General features: G+C 36.5%; 1 protein-coding gene across 1 annotated transcript in view; it reads right to left on the bottom strand.

Annotated features, from left to right (window-relative positions):
• The window catches only part of pkd1l2b (polycystic kidney disease 1 like 2b), a 44,866-nt gene extending 20,699 nt beyond the window's left edge, over nucleotides 1–24,167 (bottom strand). Inside the window, exons 1-17 of the mRNA XM_067447864.1 lie at nucleotides 23,738–24,167; nucleotides 22,217–22,375; nucleotides 19,526–19,711; nucleotides 18,725–18,835; nucleotides 14,937–14,998; nucleotides 11,969–13,040; nucleotides 11,812–11,908; nucleotides 8,570–8,684; nucleotides 8,313–8,412; nucleotides 8,092–8,222; nucleotides 6,428–6,568; nucleotides 6,196–6,345; nucleotides 4,078–4,202; nucleotides 3,867–3,984; nucleotides 3,469–3,594; nucleotides 1,825–2,047; nucleotides 1,546–1,736 (exon numbers count right to left, since the gene is read on the bottom strand). Coding sequence (XP_067303965.1) covers nucleotides 1,546–1,736; nucleotides 1,825–2,047; nucleotides 3,469–3,594; nucleotides 3,867–3,984; nucleotides 4,078–4,202; nucleotides 6,196–6,345; nucleotides 6,428–6,568; nucleotides 8,092–8,222; nucleotides 8,313–8,412; nucleotides 8,570–8,684; nucleotides 11,812–11,908; nucleotides 11,969–13,040; nucleotides 14,937–14,998; nucleotides 18,725–18,835; nucleotides 19,526–19,711; nucleotides 22,217–22,375; nucleotides 23,738–24,047 — 3,417 coding nt within the window. The 5' untranslated portion in view covers nucleotides 24,048–24,167. The remainder of the gene's footprint in view (nucleotides 1–1,545; nucleotides 1,737–1,824; nucleotides 2,048–3,468; nucleotides 3,595–3,866; nucleotides 3,985–4,077; nucleotides 4,203–6,195; nucleotides 6,346–6,427; nucleotides 6,569–8,091; nucleotides 8,223–8,312; nucleotides 8,413–8,569; nucleotides 8,685–11,811; nucleotides 11,909–11,968; nucleotides 13,041–14,936; nucleotides 14,999–18,724; nucleotides 18,836–19,525; nucleotides 19,712–22,216; nucleotides 22,376–23,737) is intronic.
• Nucleotides 24,168–26,808: the final 2,641 nt, after the last annotated feature.

Here is a 26,808-nt window from a genome sequence, read left to right as displayed (position 1 = left end):
AGCCTTTGATTTATAAAAGGTCATGGTAATATAATAATATCCTGTAAGTTTCAGAGCTGAAAACTTCCTTGTTAAAAAGCTTTTATAGACATCAGGCCCAGAAAACTAGGCTCTCAAATTAATGATGTATTCGAATGGTGAAACGCCGCCTCTGACTCAAAGCCTACTGATTCGTGGAGCTAAACTGATCATGCTACTGAGCAATAAACATGCTGAAGATAGCAAGATAATCATTTTTAAACAAGACACAGGTCGACACTGGATTTTCAGACATATTGAGATTAAAACTCAATGCTGTTCCTTCTATATTGGATCAGACAGGAATGGTGCAACACACTTATGTGAGTAAAACGTGGTTTTTATATGGGATAATATTGCATTGTTACAGATTGTATTTGTTATGTGTACGTGATGTGTCTAACAGAGCATTACTTAGCATGCTGTCACAGGCTGGAGAATCCCTTATTTGTTGGTTCTTTGCGATTCGGGTTCAGACTCCCAGGGCTCGCAAAGCCCAACTGAGGGTGCTGTGTGTTTTTCCAGACGGGCTACCAAAACGTAGCGTGTGGTTCGCGTTTTTTTTTAACACAGATCGGGCGGGCAAAGTAATAAAATAAATACATCAATCATGGGTGGATGAGAGATAAATCATTGTGTTTGTTTACGTTTTGAGACTGATCCTCTTCAGAGAATTATTCCGGCCGCTTTCAAAACAATCCCTCCCTCATGTGAACTGAACTGACAGGGGAGCTGAAGCTCATTAAATATGCAAATATTATCCAATCCTAGCCGTGGGCGTTTACTTCCAAGTCTCCACTGCGTCACGCCCATCAGAACCCAGCGTTCCGGAGAGAGCCTCAAAACCAGCGTAGAAAATAGCCTATTACTTATTAGTTATGATGTTTTGAATGTAAAAACAATTTGAACGTCATAAGTTGACCTCAGACAACAGTATCATTTTTTTTAAAGCCAGTTCATGACACCTTTAATCCGTCTCTTTTGTCCACTTTCAACCACATCTGTCCTGATTTCTTCAAGGGGATGGTCTATGGGTGGGTAAATGTATTGTCTTTTTTAGATCTTTCTGTCTAATGGATAAAATCAGATCATGCAATTTACATATAAACATGTTTGGAAAAAAATGAAAAAACACATGGAAAGCATTCAGCATTTTGTTTATTTTCTGACAGCCGCAAGACCAGCCAAACGCTTGTGCTTGGTATATTTTCATTTCACGCGCTTCCAATAATGTTCACACAAGGTCAGTAGACAGAGAGATGGCGGTCTTTTATGGCTACTCAAACCACCTCATAACTTGGAAAGCAAACTGATCAAATTTGTTTTCGACTACCTCTGGAAATGGTCGAAAGTGGACAGGCTCAAAACTTTTTACCTCCCGTTTACACCTGTATTTGCCGCCGTCCACTTGTGATCCGATAGACCAACACGCATCTTAATATCAGCTGTAAACGAGCTCAGAGGTCAGCAACGTTCGCATTTATGGTTTCCACCACTGGCACACAAAAGGAAAGAGTCAGCACTCACCCTACAGCCATGGTCACTCCAGTTGGATCTGTTTTCTTCCCAGAAAATGCACTGAGCAGTAATGGATGTAATTGTTATTGATGCATTAACAGACTTTATGCCGGGACCAACAACAGGTCGTATATGTAGGTAGTAAATGCCCTCGTATATTGCCATGTCACTGGGGCCAAGTACCCATGTGTACCTTTCGTCTGTGTGAAAAGATTATAAAAAGTAACCCCTTTACAAAAAGCTCCCTTTGTTAATAAACCATTGTGTTGTTTCCAGCAAATGTCTCACCTTGTGAATTTCCTTGTCTAGGAAATGTAACTTTGGCTACATTGTTTTCCTCAGTAGGATAGCGCTGATAACCCAGCAGTACCAGTAGTGTTAACTCTTCAGAGGGACGTAACTTTAAGACCAGAGTGATTCTGGAGGTGGTTATAGTTATCATCGAAGTGCTGGAGTTTCTCAGATCCAGAACTGAGCTGGTCACTGCTGTGCCCAGCCTCGGTAAAAAGATCTGGAGATTGAACATTTTCAGTGAAACCTCTTGACTATTTACACATTCTGATGATATAAGCTTTTATAGGTGTAATGTGTTTCCCCTGCTCAAAAGCCATTATTTTTGACTCAAGACAGCATTTGAATGAATTTTGAAAGGGCTTTTCACATTGGGTTATTCTAAGACCTGGGTAAAAGGAATCTTGTGCTATTTTGCTTCACGTTGCTCGTAATATACCTGGGGATATCAATTACTCCTGGGTATTGAGAAACTGCTGTTTCACACTGTACATTTCTAAACCCTGCGTTAAAGGTGCAGTATGTATTGACAGCTAGCGGATTAAGAGCCAGCTTTACTAAACAGGCCACAACTAAAAAAACACTGATGGGAGTTCAGTGCGTGATCTACTGACAAAGTAAAATGAAAGCAAACTGACGCAGCCGGATTATTTCCATAATGAACAACACAATCTACCAAGAGCAGAGCAAATTAGCGTCTGGTTTAAGTCATGCTCTTTTGTACCAGTAAATTGCCTGGCGCTTAATTTAAATATTCTCCTCCCATAACTGTTGTGTCTGAAAGGGAAACTCCTACAAATGCATATACATTAAATTCAGCCATAAAAACAAACTTGTCCATGCCTTTTTAGCGCACATTTGCTGTGCCTTTAGTTAATCCTGACAGTATTTTTTAACACCAAAATAATTGCAAGCTGTTATTAAATCTGGCCCTAAATAAGTACTGCAGTCCAAATTAAAAATATTGAAAAGAGTTGTTTCCTTGCTCCCACCTCCTCAGACACAATGCTCACACGGGTGTCCAGATTGAAGACAATCAAAAATAACAAGCTCAAATGACAACGAAAATCTACAAGCTTTAAACTGTAAGTTGTTCAGCTAGTGTATCTGTATTTTAACATGCCTTCAGTCATAAAGCCTTTTAGATGCCAAGACGTTTTAGGTCGGGTAGAAGCTGCAATTTCTGACACTGTTTGTTTGCTGACTTCCATGGCTGCAATACAATTTGTTTTCCGTCAGCTGGCAGCCTGCGGATTCAAAATACTATAATACTACTAATACTACTTTCAACTGGCAGTGGGCGGAGTCACACAGACCAAAACAAAAACAGACACATTTCAACACGGAACATGCATTTCAAAGTAGAATTACTGGATGTGGCATTTTTCCGGAGAAATAAGTATGTAAACAAGTTTCCTCAATATCTGCATATTATGGTATTTTAATGATTTGGCAAAGTCAAAAAAAATGACAGACAGCACCTTTAACTTTCTATTTGCTTATTTGTGGTGGCATTGCCATCGGTTGGACGAATGCCGCTCGCGACCCCATTCTCATATTATATATTATACAGATTGTTCGGTGTAGTTTATACTAAATGTACTTTTCACACTATAAAGGTAAGAATAAAATCAATCAAACCTCAATCTCCTCAGTAAGGTTTGCCACTGGAATCCCAGAGCCATTTGTTTGGGAAAGGGACAAACCAGCCACACTACTATTAATGGGCTGACCTTCAATCCACGGATCAATGATAAAATGTGTCATCTGTGAAAAGAGTATGTGTACTGTATCATATGTGCAAAGCATCTGTAACATTAGTACAGCATATAATAAAATGCGCACTAGACCTATCGGTTATTGTAGAAAAGGTTCAAACAAATGCAGTACTAGGATTTCAAGTCCTGAAAATAAGGTTGCATGTTTGAATCATTCCTGACTACAACAAATTAAAATTGTCCAATGTACATCGGTTATAAATGGTCAAATGTAATCTTGTATAGATGTTTTAAGGCTCATGGTGAATGAAAAACACTGACTTTCACATCCACTGGCTCATCTACAGGCAGAATATCAGAGCCCAGGTTTGGAAGCTTGAAGCTGGCTAGACTGTTCTGGACACTGAACGGCTCTTTCTGGAGGTTAATTGGAGATAACCTAACCAGAAAAACAACAAAACACACAAATGTTCTCAATGTTCAGTTTTATTGTCACTGATCACAGTAATTTATTGAAATCTGATTGTCCTACCGGTTGACGTAAATTTGGACATTAGGAGTGCTGATGATGAAGGGCTCCAGATCAGGTGTTTTATTTGCTAGCAGGAATTTATGCACACAGTCCACTGCATTGAGCATATAACTAGAGATGGCAATCTGAAAGGCAATAAGAATGCATCAGCAGATTTCTCTACTTTACTAACATGATGTTTTAGAACATGATTGCAGGTTTCTGCCTAGTCATTAACTGGTGCAAACTGCTAGTAATCCCTTTACAAAATCCCTTTACCATCTTGGTCCAGTAACAGAAAAGCATACCTGTCATACTAGTTTAACATGGACTGAACAAAATTATACTTTGCAATAATATAGAAAAAGAAAGCCTTTTTTTTTTACTTATCTCCCAAATTATATTGGTTTGGATCAAACCTTAAATTCAGATTTAAGATTAGATTTAATATTGTAATCCAGAATATTTTTTTCCCCAGATACAAAAGGCCCTATCATACACCCGGCACAATAAATAGCGAATCCACCATGGTGCGAGCGCCACTGGCTTTTAAAGGTAATGGGAGATGAGACTCTAATTGGTTTATTGCACATTACCCCAAAAACATACCCATGACTCATTAAGAGACTAGGGACAACCCTTTTAGACCATGCGCATTGGGCCATACAATATATTTAAAGTATTTTCTAGCCAAAATGTTACTTAATGTAGGTCAATGTGATATTCACTTAGGCCGTGTGTCCACAAAAGTGTTTTTAGCCAGCTGAAAAGGCCTCGCTGTGAGCGCTTGAGAGCGTTTTGGCAGGCAGCGTTTTTTCTCCTCAGTTGAGACTTGCTTGTTGTTTTGATATGGAAAATCCGAGGAGGTCTTTCTAATTTCACAGGTAGTTTGTTCCTGTATTGATTCTATATAAAATTGCAGATACAATGTAAAGTATTTGCTCTGTTAAATCCTTTTGTTTCGTTATTATTGCTTGTTGTCATTTGATGACAACACGAAGAATGTGGCGGTTTGTCTGTTGTGTTTGTCCCGCCCCTCTTCCACTGTGATTGGACGGCTGGGTAAAAAGTGACAGTGACGAGCGCTGCGTTTTAGTCAAAGTTGAACATGCTTCAACTCTCAGCGACCAGTAAAGAACGCTGAGCGCTCAGCGCGTGAGTGTGAAATACTCGCTCAGCGATTTGGTGCGCTCCAGGCGTTCTAAAAACGCGGCGCTCTCATTGAAAACAAATGCCAGCCAGCAGCATGAAAAAGCGGTTTGGTGGACACACGGCCTTAGTGTTTTAACTTTTTTAACAAATTTTTAATTTAGCTATAACATGAAAGTTGAATTTTTAAGGAGCCCCTAAAGCAGGGGTGTCCAAACTCAGTCCTGGAGTGCCGCTGTCCTGCAGACTTTAGCCCCAGCTTGCCTCAACAAACCTGCTGGAAGTTTCTAGTAAGACCTTGATTAGCTGGTTCCGGTGTGTTTCATTGGTGTTGGAGCTAAACTCTGCAGGAAAGTGGCCCTCCAGGAGCAGGATTGGACACCCCTGCCCTAAAGCGATATGGTGGTGGAAAAAATATGAGAGATGGAAAAAATATTTCAATGCTTTTCAGTTCTCTTGCAAAAGTTTTGCGTTCCCCCATGAAGTTTTGCCTTCGGAAAGAACAAAACGTTGCGAGAGAATGCAAAAGCCACCATTTTTGCTATTTTTCCACCACCATGTCCCTTTGGGGCAGGGCAGGGGTGTCCAAAGTCAGTCCTGGAGGGCTGTCCTTCAAGGGTTTAGCTGCAGCTTGCCTCAACACACATGCCTATACTTTTCTAGTATGCCTAGTAAGACATTTGATAAAAGAGTATGTTGACATTTAGTTGCAAAGTTACTTGTAGTCAGTAGAATATGCCTAAAGTAATTCATTTAAATAAAAAATCTGTGGTAAGTATTTACTTTTAGACAAACTGAACAGGACAAGCTTCAACTTGAAACCATGCTTTTTAATTAAACCATTGCAAAAATGCACTTTAAAAACAAAATACAGTAATTTAATTGTTTTTTCCCCCAGTGTTGTCTTATAGCCAACAACCATGTCCCAAAACATGCCTAACCTAAGGAAGATTAGCAGTTTCAATCAGACAATTTTTGGAAAGAATTTACCTTTCTGTCCCTATTAAAGGCGCCGAGAATGTGACTAGTGGACTCAACGATGAGTTTGGCTGTTTCAGCTAGTGTCATGATGTTCTCTGGAGTCAGATCGATGGACCGATGGGAGTTACTGATGACATCCAGTACGCAACAGGCAAACTTCTGTGAAAGAAAGGTGCCTCATCAGCCATTTTAACTAACACTTGATCACATGTCTAAACTTTGTGTTTGGTCACAGTACTACCTGTGCATTAGCATTCACTTTGTCCTCATCTTTAATGAGGCTTTTCAAAGCGCTGGCATAGTGCACCATATCTGTGGGTTGCTGGAGTATTGCAAAACCTTCTAAAATTGAACACATGTCTGAAAGAATGTCCTCTTTGATCTGCAAGTGGGAAATAGATATTTGGGAATAGATATTACACACATGATGTGGAAAACCACAAAAATACCCTTTTCATATATATATATATATATATATATATATATATATATATATATATATATATATATATATATATATATATATATATATATATATATATATATATATAGGAAGATGACCAGATAATATTAAGGTGACCAGACATCCCCATTTTCTGGTGACAGCCCCAGTTTTTGGTGTTCTGTCCTCGAGCCGCTAAGGAGCTGTCCTCAAAAATGTCAACGTTTTACAGCTCGTTCTAAACAACCCGCAAATACATAACAAGCCCCACCAACACATATACAGCAGGCTGCCGGTTATAGAAGCAATCATATAGGGATTATTTTCACCAAAAGATGTTAACAATGAGCTACTTTTGTTTGATATTTACAGCTGTTTGGGGATTATTTTATGGCACTTTTTACTTTTACTGTAGGCTACCGAAATGCTTAATAGGTAGCCTAATGTATTTTTCTAATGTATTACTTTAACAGTTAAACTAAGCAAGAGCAAAATAAAAATATGTGTTTGTGTATTATATGATACAAATGTTTTATGTTTTGGCCAGTTTTAAAGTTTTATTGAATTGTTGTCCCTAAAATCCACCCTTCTGCTGGGATCAGTAATCAAAACCAAGATTTTGTGATCCAAACTTTTTTTTCTTTTGAACAACCCATTTTCAAGATTTGATCCAATTCGATAGCTGAAGTCTGATCACAAATATAAAAAAAACATTGGTATGGCTTGTGTTACTAACTGTTTTCATTGTGTAATTTTTTTTTTTTTTTTTGGCAGATGCAGTGAATTGAATTAAAACCAGAACAAAAATACTAAATCATCTTAATAATTATTAATGTTAATTATAGGTAACCCACAAGAAATGATAACAAATGAGATTTCAGTGATATTTTGACCACTAATATAGGAAAAATAGGAAATGTCCCTGGTTTCCATGTCAGACATCTGGCCACCTTATAGCCTACAAATGTCATCATTTCCTCACCCTCAAGTTGTTCCAAACTTGTATAAGTTTCTTTTTTCTGTTGAACAGAAAATAAGATATTTTAAAGGTGCTATATGTAAGAATGACAGCTAGTGGTTGAAATGAGTACTGCAGTCCAAATGATAAATATTGTTTGCCCCGCCCCCTTCTCAGACTCAAACCTCATGTTTAAGGACACAGGAATGAGCGTAATTGACCACGGAAGCCGAAGAGAGTAATTAAGTTGAGTTAGTAAGTTGATGAGGTGATTTTTAGTACAGTCAGAATGTTGATAACCAGACAGTTGACGGCACCCATTGACTTCCATAGTATTTTTTTTACTGCTATATGGAAGTCAATGGGTGCTGTCAACGGTTTGATTACCGACATCCTTTAAAATATCTTCCTTAGTGTTCAACAGAAGAAATAAACTAAAGGTTTGGAACAACGCGAGGGTGATTAAAAGATGACATTTTTCATTTTCTCTTTCATCCTTTTTTACCTCTTCTGTGTCGTCCCCTCTAGGTAGTTTCAACTGGTTTTCGAGGTTTTGCTTGAGCTGATTATTGTCTGTCTCTATTAAGGAATAATTTATGATGCGCTGCCCATAAGAAGTTGTTCCACCTTTTTTGCCTAAATCATACAGAAATAGTCATTATATGCCCTTTATACATAGATATAATGCAATAGCTTCTGTAGTCAAAAAATGTTAAATCAACGCACAAATCACCAATACGAGGATGTCCTTCTTTAAAGGTCTAAGTTTTCTAACTTTAACTTCCAACTCTTTTCCATCTTGGTCTTGTAGATTCAGCACATTTTTCTTGAAACAAAACAATGTAAAAGCCAGTTATTATACAAATTAAAGAAGCAGCTGCATATCAGCGTAAAAAAGTATAGACATTTTATTCAGTAGCCTTATAGTAATCTTACTAAATAAAATTACGACACATAGAACATTTGAAATTGACTGTACTTACCTTTGTTTCCCCTTCTGATTGACCTTCCACATACCAGTAAATCTTGTCACAGTCAGAGTTTTCTAGCTTCAAATTGATTTTCTCCTTTTTAATATTTGTATCACAAACTGGGCAGCTGGAAGAAAATACAAATACAAACAGATCAACTTTCTTCATAACCTCCATACAACAACAGATATGAAAACATCAGAGAGAAAAACAACTTTTCTTGGTACACTTTATTTTGAAGGTCCATTTTAGATATTCTAATAATTTTGCAATGGCATGCCAACCAACTGTCTCATTATAGAGTATAAGAAGACTATTAGTTTAGGGTTACGGTTAGTAGAATTCGTTTACATGTTACTTACAAAGTTACTTACAAGTCAAGTCAAGTCACCTTTATTTATATAGCACTTTTTACAGAATGTTTCAAAGCAGCTTTACAGTGATAACAGGAAAATTATGCAACAAAGATTGTTTTGGCTGTACAGCAGATCTAGAAGAAAGCCATTGTCGAGTTTAAAGGGATAGTTCACCCAAAAATGAAAATTACTCCATGATTTACTCACCGTCAAGCCCTCCTAGGTGTATATTACATTCTTTTTTCAGATCAATACATTTAGAGTCATATTAAAAAAATATTCTGGCTCTTCCAAGCTTTATAATGGCAGTGAATGGGAGCCCAAAATTTGAAGGCCAAAAGTAATCCACTTACTTTGTAAGTACTCCGCTACACCTTACAAAGGTCCTACATCATACAGCTACGCTTTTTTCAGAAATTGAAAGGCGGTTTAGCGAAAGCTAGATATTATACTTTATAAATATGGATATTTTTCGTACACAAACCCAACGAATCACAGCAGAAGGCCTTTATTAACCCCCCGGATTCATTTTATAATTGATGGATGCACTTTTTGGCCTTTTTGAGCTCCCATTCACTGCCATTTTAAACAACGGAAGAGCCAGAATTTTCTTTTAAATTGTATTCGTCTGAAAGAAGAAAGTCATATATACCTAGGGCTTGAAGGGGAGTAAATCATGGGGTAATTTTCATTTTTGGGAGAATTATCTCTTTAAGTAAGTTCAGCATTGATTCATTTCCGTTGTAAAAATCATTGCTATTAATTTAGGGGGGCTTTACACAACACTGTTTTCACACACAAAAAATGTTGTGTTATGGCTGTTCATTTGCAATGGTGTTTTGGTGGCCCAAGAACGCAAACTTTGAAATAGGTTTCAAAGTGCAACTTTTTGAAAACAGTAATCAAAATTGTAATCATCTCTGTGTAAACTTCAAAAACATAACTCTGTCAAAACGGTGACTGCACATGTGTATTACGTGTTTAGTCTATAGACCCTTTTACTGTTTGTATACAATGATGACGTAGCAACGTATGCGCGCGCATTTTGGCAACAAACTGTGGCGAGAATCAGCAGCATGTCAAGCTACGTGAGCGGATTAAGCAACACAAACTGAGAAAGTTATTTTAAAAAGTTGACTTTATCAAATGGTATTCGGCTACCAGATCCGTGTACTATAGTGGAGTGGATAGAAGACGTTAGCAGATGGCCAGATATAACTTAGTGGTTGGATATATACGTATTTAGTTGAGAAACCGAGCGTGTACACCCGAGACAAGCATATAAATCACTGGATGCTTATGAATACGTTGTCTGTGGGCATGTACAGTATGTCCAATACAATTTTCTACATTTATTCTTATTCTTCACACAGACATACATTTATCATTTTCCTTACATTTTATGTTATTGATTCGTGTCGACACTTTTGTTTAAAGTTTAATTTTGTAATGCTATAGTACTTTAATAGCAACTATGTTGCTTGCATACATTTCTCAGATGGTTATTTTGCAATTAAACTATTTTTCAATCATTACAAATGAAATTGATAAATACTGTGATTATTGATATGATAATCTGGGGGTGGGGTACATTATACACACCAGTGGCAGCCAATGCTGCGAGGTTTATTATAAATAATTAAGTTTCAAGTGCAGTAAATGTTTTACAAATGATTTTTTTTATGCGAGCATTTTTATGTCCTCGTTCCAATCAATGCATTTAATCGCCTGCGTACCGCCGGTTCTTTTGAAACGGCCGTGATCCTGTCAGAATTCTATAAAACTTAAGCCCATTGGTGGAATAGCGATTAGTGCAACCAAAAACGCAACAGCCAGATGCTGGGAATACATTTTGATGCTAGGAAACCGTTTTGATAAACTTTCGGAGTTGCTCACACGTTAGAACCACTAGGGAACAACACCACTTCCGTTGCCAAAATGCGCACGCAACTCTTTGATCACGTGGGCTGTAAAAGGGTCTATAGCAGGGGTGTCCAATCCTGCTCCTGGAGGGCCACTATCCTGCAGAGTAGCTCCAGCTCCAATTAAACACACCTGTACCAGCTAATCAAGGTCTTATTAGGCATACTAGAAAACTTTGGACACCCCTGGTCTATATGCATGTGCGTTTGTATGCATTTGTGTGCAGGCGTGTAGTCTTTCTTTACAAGGTGATATAATAACTGAGAGAGGGTTATGCGAGGGTTACACTAATTCTCAAACACGCACAGGTCTCGCTCTCTCCTCCCACGTCTCTCGCACGTTCACTTCTATAAGGTAGATTCAAGTTCGGCCAAGTTCGGTTGACTAATTCTGTAGGATCAAGTTGCGTTTTTTTAATGAGAAGTTTAACAATAGCCAGCTTAAATGTTTTCGGTATGTATCCTGATGATATTAAAGGCATCTATGACCTCTGAACGCATCACTTTCAGTAGCTTAGTGGGAACATATACTTGTTGATTTTGATGATTTAACGTGTTAAGACCATTCTTCCTAGCAATGAATTATTTTTTTCCTCAGGGACACTACAATGTCTGATGCGATACTTTACTAGACAATTGCATAATTTTCTCTCTTATATTATCAATCTCGCAAGTAATTGATACTGTGCTGTTTAGAAAACATCAGACGTTGAAGCTATATTTCTCATTAATTTAGCCACTGTATCAAATAAATACTTATTCTTCTAAGAGGGTTCAGAATGATTTCTGTTAGAGGAGCAAAAAAAAGAGTTAGCAGATATTAGGCAGAAAATACTAATACTCTAATTACTGATTGTTGACATGTAGTTGCAAAGTTACTTGTAGTTATAGTAGAATGTCTAAAGTGGACTTTCAAAATAAAGTGTTACCCTTTTTTCAGAGTTCAAGGTAATGGAAAATAAATGTTAAATCTTACGAGATTAGCAAAGTGAGTGTATTCTCTCTACCAGAATAACAAATCTGTTCCTCTTTGTCCTTTCCTCCTTGTCCTTCTCCACCTTGTCCTTTTCCTCCTTGTACTTCTCCACCTTGTCCTTCTCCACCATCTCCTTTTCCTCCTTGTCCTTCTCCACCTTGTCCTTCTCCACCATCTCCTTTTCCTCCTTGTCCTTCTCCACCATCTCCTTTTCCTCCTTGTCCTTCTCCACCATCTCCTTTTCCTCCTTGTCCTTCTCCACCTTCACCTTTTCCTCCTTGTCCTTTTCCTCCTTGACCTTCTCCTTTTCCTCCTTGTCCTTTTCCTCCTTGACATTCTCCTTTTCCTCCTTGTCCTTCTCCACCTTCTCCTTTTCCTTTTCCTCCCTGACCTTCTCCTTTTCCTCCTTGTCCTTCTCCTCCTTGTCCTTTTCCTCCTTGACATTCTCCTTTTACTCCTTGTCCTTCTCCACCTTCTCCTCCTTGACCTTCTCCTTTTCCTCCTTGTCCTTTTCCTCCCTGACATTCTCCTTTTCCTCCTTGTCCTTCTCCACCTTCTCCTTTTCCTCCTTGTCCTTTTCCTCCTTGACCTTCTCCTTTTCCTCCTTCTCCTTTTCCTCCTTGACCTTCTCCTTTTCCTCCTTGACATTCTCCTTTTCCTCCTTGTCCTTCTCCACCTTCTCCTTTTCCTCCCTGACCTTCTCCTTTTCCTCCTTGTCCTTCACCTCCTTGTCCTTTTCCTCCTTGACATTCTCCTTTTCCTCCTTGTCCTTCTCCACCTTCTCCTTTTCCTCCTTGACCTTCTCCTTTTCCTCCTTGTCCTTTTCCTCCTTGTCCTTCTCCACCTTCTCCTTTTCCTCCTTGACCTTCTCCTTTTCCTCCTTGACCTTCTCCTTTTCCTCCTTGTCCTTTTACTCCTTGACATTCTCCTTTTCCTCCTTGTCCTTCTCCTCCTTGCCCTTCTCCTTTTCCTCCTTGTCCTTCTCCACCTTGTCCTTTTCCTCCTTGTCCTTCTCCACCTTCTCCGTTTCCTCCTTGACACTCTCCTTTTCCTCCTTGTCCTTCTCCACCTTCTCCTTTTCCTCCTTGACCTTCTCCTTTTCCTCCTATTCCTTCTCCTTTTCCTCCTTGTCCTTTTCCTCCTTGATCTTCTCCACCTTCTCCCTTTCCTTCTTGACATTCTCCTTTTCCTCCTTGTCCTTTTCCTCCTTCTCCTCCTCCTGAAAATGACTAAAGGATTAAAGGGAAATTAATCATTAATGAGAATCCCTGGAACTACAACCCCAAATCAGAAAAAGTTGGGATAGTTTGGAAAACGCAAATAAAAAAAGAAAGTAGTGATTTCTAAATTTACTTTGACTTGTATGCCATTGCAGACAATATGAACACAAAATATTTCATGTTTTGTCTGGTCAACTTCATGTCATTTGTAAATATGCATCCTTTCCTGTCATTCAGACCTGCAACACATTTAAAAAAAAGTTGGGACAGGAGCAATTTAGGGCTAGTAATGAGGTAAAAGGGTTAAATAATGATGTTATTTGAAACAGGTGATGTCAACAGGTGATTGAAATTATGATTTGGTACAAAAGAAGCATCCAAGAAAGATCTAATCCTTTAGGAGCAAAGATGGGCCGAGGATCGCCAGTTTGCCAACAAATACGTGAGAAAATTATTGAAATGTTTAAAAACAATGTTCCTCAAAGAAAGATAGGAAGAGATTTGGATATTTCACATTCAACAGTGCATAACATAATTACAAGATTCAAGGAATCTGGAGGAATTTCAGTGCATAAAGGACAAGGCCGTAAGCCTAAGCTGAACAACTGTGATCTCCGATCCCTCAGGCAGCACTGCATCAAGAATCGTCATTCATCTATAAGCGATATCACCACATGGGCTCAGGACTACTTTGGCAAACCTTTGTCAAGTACCACAATAGGTAGTTACATCCACAAATGCCAGTTAAAACTGTACTGTCCCAAAAGGAAGCCTTATGTTAACAGTGTCCAGAAGCGCCGTCGACTTCTCTGGGCTCGGAGTCATCTGGGATGGACCATCACACAGTGGAAATGTGTACTGTGGTCAGATGAATCAATATTTCAGGTATTTTTTGGGAGGAATGGACGCCGTGTGCTCCGGACCAAAGAAGAAAAGGATCATTCAGACTGTGACCAGCAACAAGTCCAAAAGCCAGGGTCTGTCATGGTATGGGGTTGTGTCAGTGCCCTTGGCAAAGGTAACTTGCAAAGCTTCTGTGAAGGCACCATTAATGCTGAAAAGTACAGAGATTTTGGAGCATAATATGCTGCCTTCAAGAAGATATATTTTCCAGGGACGTCCATGCATATTTCAACAAGACAATGCAAAACCACATTCTGCACACATTACAAAGTCCTGGCTGCGGAGGAAGAGGGTACGGGTACTTGACTGGCCTGCCTGCAGTCCCGACCTGTCTCCAATAGAGAATGTGTGGCACATTTTGAAGCGTAAAATGCGACAATGAAGACCCCGTACTGTTGTCCACCTTAAGACTTGTTTGCAGGAAGAATGGGACAAAATTACACCGGAAACACTTCATCACTTGGTGTCTTCAGTCCCTAAATGTCTTTTAAGTGTTGTGAAAAGGAATGGCAACATTACAAAGTGGTAAATGCTTTACTGTCCCAACTTTTTTTGAAATGTTTTGCAGGTCTGAATGACAGGAAAGGATGCATATTTACAAATGACATGAAGTTGACCAGACAAAACATGAAATATTTTGTGTTCATATTGTCTGCAATGAAATAGAAGTCAAAGTAATTTTAGAAATCTTAGAAATTTAGAAATTTTTTATTTTATTTGCACATTCCATACTTTCCCAACTTTTTCTGATTTGGGGTTGTATTACATAGATTTTGAGATCAGTAAATAAATTGCAACAGAGGGGCGAGGGGGATTTATGAGTCCATAAATATTACTAAAGTCATATCTTGTTAGGGTGAAAGTGTCATCATGACAAAACTAACATTGACAAGCTGTTTAAGACCCTTCATGAAAAAAATAATTTAAACTGAATAAATAAAAAGTACAAAGCACAGTTCTAAAAACGTTTAAATGATCACACTGAAAAATCAATTTGATTACCTTAACAAAAGATCCTTCTCCCTCACCATCTGCAGATCTTTTCACAATAACACCAGAGGCTTCTGCATTATGAAAAAATACATTGTTGGTGAAACAGACGTAACTCATATCTTAATCACACAGGTCTTCGCCTATATGTTATTTATAAGGACAATTCAATGTCTGTAATATATTAATAGTCTGAAAGGAACAACAGGACTATTGGTATGTTCCCCATCCACCTTATTTTTAATGCACAGCTATTTGTAAATTGATTGTGTTCAAAAACAGTCCATTATTCTGCTTGATATTGCAAACTAGCATTTACCATATTATTTGAATTTATTACCGTATAGGCTAATAATAAACACTGTGGAATTTCCACCACATATAAAAAAAAATATTGTTTTGGTAAATCTTATTTAGAACATAATCAAAACAAAGTCTTAATTACGACATACTAAGTCATGATTTTGACTTTTATGTCACAATTTATGACAAAAAAGAAATGATAACATACTAAGTCAAAATTATGACATAAAGTCTTAATTATGACACTTACTCATGATTTTGACATACATCATCATTTTGACATAAAAAGTCTTAATTATTACATACTAAGTCATGATTTAGTCATACCAAATCATATAATAATAATTTTGACATGTCACAATTATGACAAATAAGAAATGATGGCATACTAAGTCAAATTAGGACATACAAAGTCTTAATAATGACATCCTAAGCATTTTCAAATTGTATGTCACAAATCGTATGTTTCATACATATGTATATATAAAGGTCATGGCAATATAATATTATCCTGTAAGTTTCAGAGCTGAAAGCGTCCTTGTTATTCAAAGAAAAGCTTTTATAAACACCAGGCCCAGAAAACGATCGTGAGCTTCATCCTGACGTCATCGGCTGACGAAACACGCCTCTACAGAATAATAAGCACGTGTAATTCAGTAGCCCCGCCCACCGACTCATCTGATCACGCTAGCCAGCAGCAATAAACATGCTGAAGAAGATAGCAAGATATTGTGGAAGAACACAGTCGCTGCATTCCTTTCCTCTTCCTTTGGATCCTAATATTAGGAATGTGTGACTGATCTTTATTTTTAAAGAAGTTACAGCTCACGTGGGGAAAAACGTTTGTGTGTTTGGGCCATGTAATACAGAAATAATATTCCAATCAATCGTGGGTGGATGAGAAATAAATCATTGTGTTTGTTAGATAAAGACGTTTACGAGCCCTATGATCGAGAGAATCATTCCGGTTTCCGCTTTCAAAACAATCCCTCCCTCATGTGAACTGAACTGACTGGGGAGCTGAAGCTCATTAAATATGCAAATCTTATCCAATCCTAGCCGTGGGCGTTTACTTCCAAGTCTCCAGTGTGGCCAAACCGGATCACCGGTTCTTTTACGTCTTTACATAATGACGTCATTTCTATCATCCCGGCGGATAAAAATACATTCAAACACATCCATATAAAGTATTTCTAATCAAAACTTAGTATAGTAATAATTATTATTGATATCATCATCATCTTGGATACATTTTTTCATTTATGTTTTGCAACAGCACTTAATACAGTTCACCAAATCGAAGTGAATCGATTGTTACAACTACTTCAAGATATTAGTTTTATTTCTATTTTGAGAGACTGTCACTATCACTATCGTGCAAACACTGATGTTTTACACGGATTAAAAAAACTTACATTGACATAATACTTACACAAATCCTCAGTTCACCCGGGCTCATGTATTATCAGCATCAGCTTTCCCACTCCGAGAGAAAGAGTTCGGTTACGACGCTATCACGCATGCTCAGTATCTCCGCTCACCGGTTCTCAGAATCAAACATGTCTGAAAGATCGAACGTGTCCGATAGAAACGGTTCTCGATTCTGTACTGGTGATCCATTGCAACCCGGTCGATCTGACTCGAGAACCGCTGTATCAGTGCGTGTGTGTGTGTGTGTGTGTGCTGAGCATAGGGTGCTGAGCTGCGAACTGCTGCAAGCTGAATATGTAGTCTATATCAAACCTACTGTTTTGATTAAATTTTAAAATGTGTATCGACTTAGAAATTAAATAAGATAAAAGCTGTTCCTGAAAAATCATGCATTATTGATAAAACAAATAAATGTTTAATTTGACCGTTTTACAATCCATTGTTTCCAAACTTTAAAATAATACAGTGATGAGACAGCTTTGTTATGATGTTTCCGAATCCAAACGTGATTAGTTTTATACACTTAAAACTCCTCTGAACAAATAACACGCATGCGCAGCTCATCGGCTCATCGGTTCTCAGTATCGAACGTGTCCGACAGAAACGGTTTTCGATTCTGTACTGCTGATCCGAGGATCCGAGAACCGCTACGTTCGGTTACACGCGCATGCTCAGTATCAGCTGCTCGTGAGTTCATCAGATCTCTCAGCAAAACATGTCTCACTTCAGCTAACGATTGGAGTTACAACATCTACTTCAAGATATTAGTTTATTTCTAGTTTGAGAGACTGTCACTCATGTCAGAAAGTTAATAACTATAGTAACTTTTTTGAGACGCGAACTGTTTAGAACGATTCAGTTAGATTTGGTGAACTTGTTCGACCGGTTCACTATAAAGATCCGGTTAAAAAGAACGATTCGTTCGCGAACCGGACATTACTAGTGTGGCAAAAAATAAATAAAAAAGCCAGTTCATGACACCTTTAATGTTATAATTATGATTTACCATGTTCTTTTGGAAATGGGCTTCCATAAAAACATGCTTGCTTTTTAGTCCAAATAGGCTTTTTTGTCATAATTGTGATGTCAAAATTATTATTTTATGACTTAGTATAACAGTATCATGACTTAGTATGTCATAATTGAGACTTTTTATGTCATTATTTTAAGTAAGCATAATACATTTAATTAAAGACTTGTGTCATTGTTTCTTGTTTCTGTCATAAATGTGACAAAAAGTCAAAATGATGATGTATGTCAAAAACCAAGCATTCTGTATTAGTTCAGGCAGGCCACATAGTCAAGCTCCGCTATAAGCTGATTGGAAAAATTCCAACTTCGCTTATAGCAGCTGATCAGATTCCTATGCACTTAATTGGCAACTTTTAAACAGGGCACCTTACTTAAGCGTAGCTTCAGTTCCGTCTGCCTGCTTAGCTGCTTCCAATACACGCTGCTGTGCAGCCTACCTCCTCCCCAGCTCCTCCTTAAACTGTGTTTTACTTAATCAATGTCATTCTGTTGGCACTGATTCATGCTCTGTTCTCAATGGGAGATTTACGCTGCCCTCCCAGTTTAAAAGCAGCTGCTGCTGTTCCCTGTCTTGGCCTTTCATGGAGCTCATAAAAAGGATGGGGAATTTAAAACAGAGCAATAGCGCCAAATGTGAATGTAGTAAAATATGGCAATAAAAAGTTGACTAAAACTTAAGTGGACCTGACTGCATCATGAGTTAGTATGTCATTATTTTGATTTAATCTGTTATCATTGCTTTTTTGTCATAATTTTGACATAAAAGTCAAAAGTATGACTTAGTATGTCGTAATTAAGACTTTGTTTTAATTATGTTCTAATTAAGATTTACCGAAGCGTTATTTTTTTATATGTGGCAGAGATTCCATAGTGTTTATTATTAGCTTAATAAGGTGGATAAGGGAATATACTAATGATAGTCCTGTTGTTCCTTTCAGACTATTAATATATTAAAGACATTGAAGTTTTACCATTTACTGCACTTTGCAAAATAAGGTGGATACTGTAAGTAGTGAATATTAAACAGCTCTCACGGCTTTTGCAGTGGTATTCCACAGACAGGTAACTTCCCAGTACAGGACACGGCTCTCCGAAAGACGAACCATCTGTCACAGCTGTGCAAACCTGCTGTCCGTTACACAGCTCTTGGAAGACAACAAAAAACCTCATCATTACTATACATTAGTGCGGCCAGTCAAACTGGCATTATTGACATGCTTTTTAAACACTAAGCACTTTAACAACAATAGTAAAGTACATTAAAGCAGGAGTATCATCTTCACAAAGAGATTGTCTGAATCCTCTGTAAATATTTATGTTCACAAATAAACATGTTCACAATTCTTTTTCCTAATTAAGAGACTTTTTCAGATCCATTAGTACCTTTTCAAACATCAAAACATTGGTCTTTTTTCAAGTTCATCTGGTTTACATGTGATGATGTCATTTTAAACCTCAGCCCTACATATTCAGGTAAAAGAAAGCTCAATGAAGCTGTGTTTGCCTTTCAGATTTAATATTGTTTGCTCGGCATTCAAACTGAAAGAAAGAAGTCCGAAAAAGAGCATCAATTCACAAACATCACACAAAAGCATGTTTTGTCCTTGTCAGATGGAGATATACGACTCATTAAGGGTTTCGAAATTAATTGATGCTCTATGTACTTAAAAACCTGTCAAATTGGTGTCCGTTACAGTGCTGGTATCAGGTGCTTTATGTATTTGGTACTGAATATTAGAATATTAGAAATATGAATTTTCCAAATACCAGAATACTTAATAAGATCTTGATAATATGGTTTGTTTTGGTGCTTTTTTGTTAGTGACATCCAGTACCTGCGACTAAATCCCGCACATCGATCCAGCCGCACTGCTCTGGTGAAGCTGCGCGAGAGCTTGCCATGTTGTTCCTGCAGTAATGTGGCGTCTTCCTGCCATAGAAACTCTCATCGACCTCGATCACCTGATCTGAGCCACACTGCAGGACAGCGCTGTCCACACAGGACAGAGAGCGTCCCAATTCTGCAGGAAAAAGACAAAAAGGACCACTTTTAAACAATTTCATTTTTTAAAACATGTTTCTCATAAAAACGTCTTTAAAATGTTGAAATTAAAGTTTTTTCTATTATTATTATTTATACAAATGAGATACCTATTTCAAAATATCTTTGGAGCTACACTGTTATTTTTTGTTTACCGTAATAAATAATGAACTTATTTTATATAAATAATGTGCACACCGATATATTAAAATACTTATTTAAAATACATTTATTTCATACTAAGTATCCTACTACTAATATAAATATTACTAATAAATACTACTGATATAAATATTATAATCAACTTTATGTGGAGTACTTCTTTATTGCACAATGCACGTTTTCTAAAATTAAGCTTAAATGTGTTTTAATATCACTATTAGTTAGGATAGTATGATCACTGTATAATATCAAGCTTTACATTTAATACTTTCAAAGTGTTCCTAAAGTATTCTTGCAATAGTTCCATTTTAGCATAAATACACTTAAGTAAAAGTTTAGTTGGACCTCAGCACTATTTCTGGATAACTTAAGCAGATTAAGTACAAGATTTGTTCCAATTTAGCAGACTTTAACTATATTAATTTAGAACATCATCAATGCAGTGTATTTATATATACACTTATTTTCAGTATACTTAACATAAAATAAATGTATTTCAAATAAACAGTGTTGTATTTATTTGGTTGTTCATTTTATAATAACAAATAAACTTTCAAAAAATCAGTCAGACTCATGTGAGATTAGTGTGCATCAGATTTGCGTCATGTGCGGCAGCAGCAGGTCCTAAAGTGACAGCAGCTTGTGGCAGCATTTAACTTATAATTTATGAAAGTAAGCAAGTAAAGGTTTTGACAACTTTATTCGATATATGTGTATATATATATATCTGTATATATGAAGGCCACAGGTAAATATCACATTTATTATGGTGGGTTTATGTGAAGATTTTTAAGTTCACCTAAATTAAAAGTTTTTAAATGTTGAAATTGATTTAGCTTTCAACTATACTGTAATGTTGAATGTCTATCATTAATGTTTTAAAATAAACAACAAATCAATTTCATCAATTCAATCGATTTTAGACATCAGTAGTTGTATTAGTATCAGTGATACTGGCCTTCATTCATAAAAAGATGCCATTACAACAAATATTTAAAATATAGCTATAGTCTTTAATTTGTTTCTACTAATTTGGAGAGTAACTGTGAAATTATTACAATATAAAAAATGGAGAGAGAAAAAATATCGCAATTAATTACAGAAAAAAATGTGTGATTAACTTGTCATTTTTTTATCGATTGTCAGCACTTATTAAAATACTTATATTATTATACAGTGCCTTGCGAAAGTATTCGGCCCCCTTGAACTTTGCGACCTTTTGCCACATTTCAGGCTTCAAACATAAAGATATGAAACTGTAATTTTTGTGAAGAATCAACAACAAGTGGGACACAATCATGAAGTGGAACAAAATTTATTAGATATTTCAAACTTTTTTAACAAATCAAAACTGAAAAATTGGGCGTGCAAAATTATTCGACCCCCTTAAGTTAATACTTTGTAGCGCCACCTTTTGCTGCGATTACAGCTGTAAGTCTCTTGGGCTATGTCTCTATCAGTTTTACACATCGAGAGACTGAATTTTTTGCCCATTCCTCCTTTCAGAACAGCTTGAGCTCAGTGAGGTTGGATGGAGAGCTTTTGTGAACAGCAGTTTTCAGTTCTTTCCTCAGATTCTCGATTGGATTCAGGTCTGGACTTTGACTTGGCCATTCTATCACCTGGATAGGTTTATTTTTGAACCATTCCATTGTAGATTTTGCTTTATGTTTTGGATCATTTTCTTGTTGGAAGACAAATCTCCGTCCCAGTCTCAGGTCTTTTGCCTTCTCCACAACAGTATCTCGGACCTGCCTGGTGTGTTCCTTGTTCTTCATGATGCTCTCTGCACTTTAAACTGACCTCTGAGACTCACAGTGCAGGTGCATTTATACGGAGACTTGATTACACACAGGTGGATTCTATTTATCATCATTAGTCATTTAGGTCAACATCGGATCATTCAGAGATCCTCACTGAATTTTTAAGTTTTGATTTGTTAAAAAAGTTTGAAATGTCCAATAAATTTCGTTCCACTTCATGATTGTGTCCCACTTGTTGTTGCTTCTTCACAAAAAATTATAGTTTTATATCTATGTTTGAAGCCTGAAATGTGGCAAAAGGTTGCAAAGTTCAAAGGGGGCCGAATACTTTCGCAAGGCACTGTACATAATTATATATAAATAAAAAGAAAGAAAACATTAAACACAAATAAAGTTAAATTACTGAAGACAGTTACTCAATCTAATTGGGCTTATTCATATTACATGTTGTCTTTTTTTAATTTGAACAAAATGAATGAATTAAAACATGTTAAAATACTTTAAATATTAGTATGCATATTTATATTAAAACATCAAACGAAAGAAAGCGTCAAACTCACCGAACTCACAAATGAAGTAATATTCCTGACTACAGTTAGTAGTGATCTTCCAGTTAAATCCAGAGTGTGTGTTGATGTGGCCACAGCCCGTTTCCAGCATCGGCTCACTGAGCCAGTCTAAGTCCATCACATCTGACCCATCTAACCAGATCAACCCTTCTGAGGACAAAGAGTTATGACAGGTAAAATGATGATTTCTGTACTCATAGTCATGGAATGGATTATTAAATATTTCCATCTATTTTTTTTTTTTTTTTCCAAATTCTCATAATGCATGGAATCATTACAAATTGGTTTATTGTGAAAACAACACAATTGTGTAATAAAGGATGAACAAGGTTAAAATATGGCCAACTGTGGATTAAGCAATATGTATGAGATTGAAAAAAAAGGTTTATAAATAATAAACAACCCTGGTTATTCAGATTATTAACACATTCAGATTATTAGTACTATTACATAAATCCCACCTGCGTAATATACGTATGACTGACACATATAAATATTAGTAGTTTGTTTTTAAAGCGATAGTTCACTTTAAAATGAAAATTCTGTCATCCTTTACTCGCCCTCAAGTTGTTTCAAACCTGTATGAATTTCTTTCTTCAGCTGAACACAAGGGAAGATATTTTGAAGAGTGTCAGTAACCAAACAGTTAACTGGAGCCATTGACCTCCAAAAAAAAATACTATGGAAATCAATGGCTCCAGTTAACTGTTTGGTTACTGACACTCTTCAGAATATCTTCCCTTGTGTTCAGCTGAAGAAAGAAATTCATACAGGTTTGAAACAACTTGAGGGTGGTTAAAGGATGACAGAATTTTCATTTTTAAGTGAACTATCACTTTAAGTTAAGGCAAGCCACTTACAGGCAAAATTCGTCAAGTTTGAGATTTTGTGCTTTTTGGCTTTTCATAAAGTGTTTTTTTCCCCTCCAGAATAGTAGAAAGGAAACATCTCAAATTAAACTTTTAAGTGTATCTTTTATAGCACTTCATCAGTTCTATTACAATATCTATAATGCCAGAAATCTCCATTTTCAGTACCAATCACAAACACCAAACTTTACAGTTCCTAATTTTTTTAAAGTTTTTTTGACTGTATTTTCTGATTTATGGAGTGATAAAAACCGTATCTCCACTCTGTAAAAACATTTGACTCTAATATGTCAAATTAAATAATAAAAAACATTGGAACACGTACTCTGAAGATTTTTTTGTTCTAGAAATATATCTAAATGAGTGCATATATCATTAGTTAACACCTCATTTGAAACATAACCTTTCAGAAAACTTGTAATACAAAAAACGTTTGTACTAATATCTATTATTTACCCTATTGACCTGGGGGTGTCTTGCCTTAAAACTGTTTAATCCAAATGGGTGGAAACTGTAGGACTAATGCATACATTTAGGCCAAAATATATATTATCCTAAATATATTAGTCTAAAACATATTAGACTTAACCATCGAGGCAGCATTAATTCAAGATGTCACAATAATCTAGTGCCATCTATGTACCTTCTGTGTCCAGAGTGAGGTCGATGCCAGAAGACACGAGTCCTATCCACCAGTCCTGGTCCGGCTGCATGTGTTTTTGGAGAAATTGCTGGGTTTCTTCATTGCGCATGAAGGCCAGGTGCCCACCGTCCCGCTCACACCAAGCCTGAGCGCTGAGGAAACTACGCTGGAAATTCACAAACTCATAGCAGGAGCTCTCAAAACCAAGATAGTGCTCTGGGCAGGAGAGACCTCCAGGTGCTGCTTTTCCACATGCTGAGATGATATTAATTATGATCAGAAATAGCAAAGTAAAGAGTCTGCCATCCATCTCTACTCGAACATGAAGACTTGAAGACGCATCCTGGTGAATTTGTCTATATAAAGAGTTTTGAGCTCTGTCAAAAATACAGCAGCTTTTCAAATGAGTCTATTGATTGGCTCTCAAACAAAACCCATTGATGTAATAGCCTAATGGATGCATTGTGTTTTTACACAAAGGCCATGTTCATTTAGATCAACTAGATAAGCCAGCCTTTACCCACAGAGAGACGCACGTTCATTTGACAGACACTAAAAGTTAGGGTAGTTCCAGCTCAGTGTTTCACAAATCATCAATCCTAGATCAAATAAGAATAATTGATTATTATTTTAATATTCAGAACCCTACCGAAATTGTGTCAAAATAATGTTACTTTTGGATAAATCCTGAAAGATTTTTTTAAATTGCCTACTTGATGCCCTACACTACAGGACCATTTTATTCTGTTAATCTTAACAGTCTTATTGGAAAATGTGTTCTGAAAGATCTAGCTTTTGTTTTGTGTCATTTTAGACTCCTAGTTTCCATTAGGTTCCAATTTATGATAAAAATTCCAGCAAGAAACAATTCTCTTTTAATATAGTCATTCACATTCACAGTCTAGTAGTAACCTAAAACCCTAGCAACCGCACAGCAAAACTCTGGCAAACACCAATAACACCCTAGTAGGCCAACTGCTGATAAATTCGAACCTGGAAACTAACTTAGGTGTCTAAAATAGGCTATAACACAGAACAAAAACTAGATCTTTCAGAATACATTTTCCAATACGACTGTTAAGATTAATAGAATAAAATGGTGAATGTGAATGACTATAAAAGAGGATTGTTTCTTCCTGGAATTTGTATGCATAGCAACATCCTAGCAACTCATATAGAAAAAATGACACGATCAAATTTTTACCGGAATTCAGCTCAGATCTGTGTTCGCGCTGCCTCTGATCCAAAGAAAGCAAAGCAGTTGTCGTATTTGCAGCCTCACTGTATCTTATTTCTTTATTACAATCATTCAAATTATAACAGAAGTACTGGGAAAAAGTTAATAGACGCTATGTATGAGTTTGTCGACGGTAGCCTATCAATTACATTGCTAGGATGTACAAGTAGGGGGCGACTGTTAAAGACGTCTTTGTTATTGAATCATTGATTCAAGAGAATCATTCAAAAAAAGCAAGAGTGAATCATTAAATAATTAATTCAAAATGTATTTTTTAAAATTCGAATTAATTAATTTAACATTTTTAAATAGCAATTATAGCAAAATAACATTTTGTCAGAAACTCTAGTAAATTACATTTTACATTTTTTTACATTATTACATTTTATTGAGTTGTCTGTTTAGATGGGAGAATCCTGCTCTTTGTTAGAAGAAAAAAAAATCATGATTCTCAAGTTTATCCAGAATCGTGCAGCTCTACTAGCAAACATCCAGAATACATTAGCAATTCCATATTAGCCATCAATTTTATCCTAGCAACAAAGCAACTACATGGCAAAGACAACCAGAACATCCTAGGGACCCAAAACACCATAGTAACTGCCAAGAAACACCATATCAACCACCATCAGCACCCTAGTAACTGCTTAGTAACACACTAACCACCTACTATACACTATAGCAACTGCCTAGCAACCTCATAGCAATATCCTGACAGCCACTGAAAAACACCTCTATCGAGACCATACCCGAGTCATTCTATTACATTTCATGTCAGTGGACTCAACTATCAATTTTACACATTTTTCATTCATTGTAACTTCAAGCAATGATCAGTTTTATATCAGGGGACATTTATTGATAACTGAATACAAAAATCCAACATAATACCTATCTTTTATCTTGCAAAAATGGCATATTCTACAGTGGAATTTACTGTTTTCGTGCAGTCCGATTTGGTACATGTGAGGTTTTGAATTTCAGATTAGCTCTAAAAGGCATGTTTCTGAATATATCTCTTATAAATATTTGTCTGAAATAATCATTACGTTATGAGACAGGTATTTTTTTTAATAATATTTTGCTCATGGATGTCTTTTTTTTTTTTGTCTGCACATAATATAGATTCATTGACCATCAACTGTGTTATCAGCGTTCTGGTGAATTTGCGTCACATATGTAGCCTATAAATGTGTAGAAAAAGAATATAAAAACGTAAGTTATTTTAGGTCAACTAGCAACTAATCCAAGGCCAGCAGTTTGCACAACGCCCAAAAATGGCCGAAATGTCAACTGTGTTACCTTTCAACTGTTACCCATAAATTGTAACTGTCAACCATGTGAATCCTTGTTAACTATTCAATTAAAATTTGATTAATTACTTGTAATTATTTTTGTTGAATAAAAATAAAGTTATAATTTTAAAGAGATTTTTCTCTTTTCCTTCTAATGTCAACAATGTTAATTTGTCTGTCAACTGTGTTATGTGTGGTTTTTAGGTCATAAATCTTTTGAATGTGAACTAAACCGTCAGAAAAATAGATAGGGATATCTCTGGAGATGGAAATCTTGGTATGGGTGGTGAATAATAAATTCAGCATACTGTGGATTTACAACACAGTTGTCTGCAACACAGTTGACAAATAATGGATAATGTTCATTTTCAATAACATATTTTAAAAATGTCATTTGAGCTTAAGCTTGCCAAATAATTAATTTAGCACATTAAGAGCATATATTATTCAACCACCTAGTTTATTGATCAAAAAAAGAATACTGATTTCCTGACTTTTTGGCTGACATGAAATGTACTCCTAAATATAGAATGACTCAG

This window comes from Pseudorasbora parva, chromosome 1 (genome assembly GCF_024679245.1).
Source record: "Pseudorasbora parva isolate DD20220531a chromosome 1, ASM2467924v1, whole genome shotgun sequence".
Classification (NCBI taxonomy): Eukaryota; Metazoa; Chordata; class Actinopteri; order Cypriniformes; family Gobionidae; genus Pseudorasbora; species Pseudorasbora parva.
The sequence above is the reverse complement of the archived record's forward strand: the minus strand, read 5'-3'. Positions and strand labels throughout refer to the sequence as shown.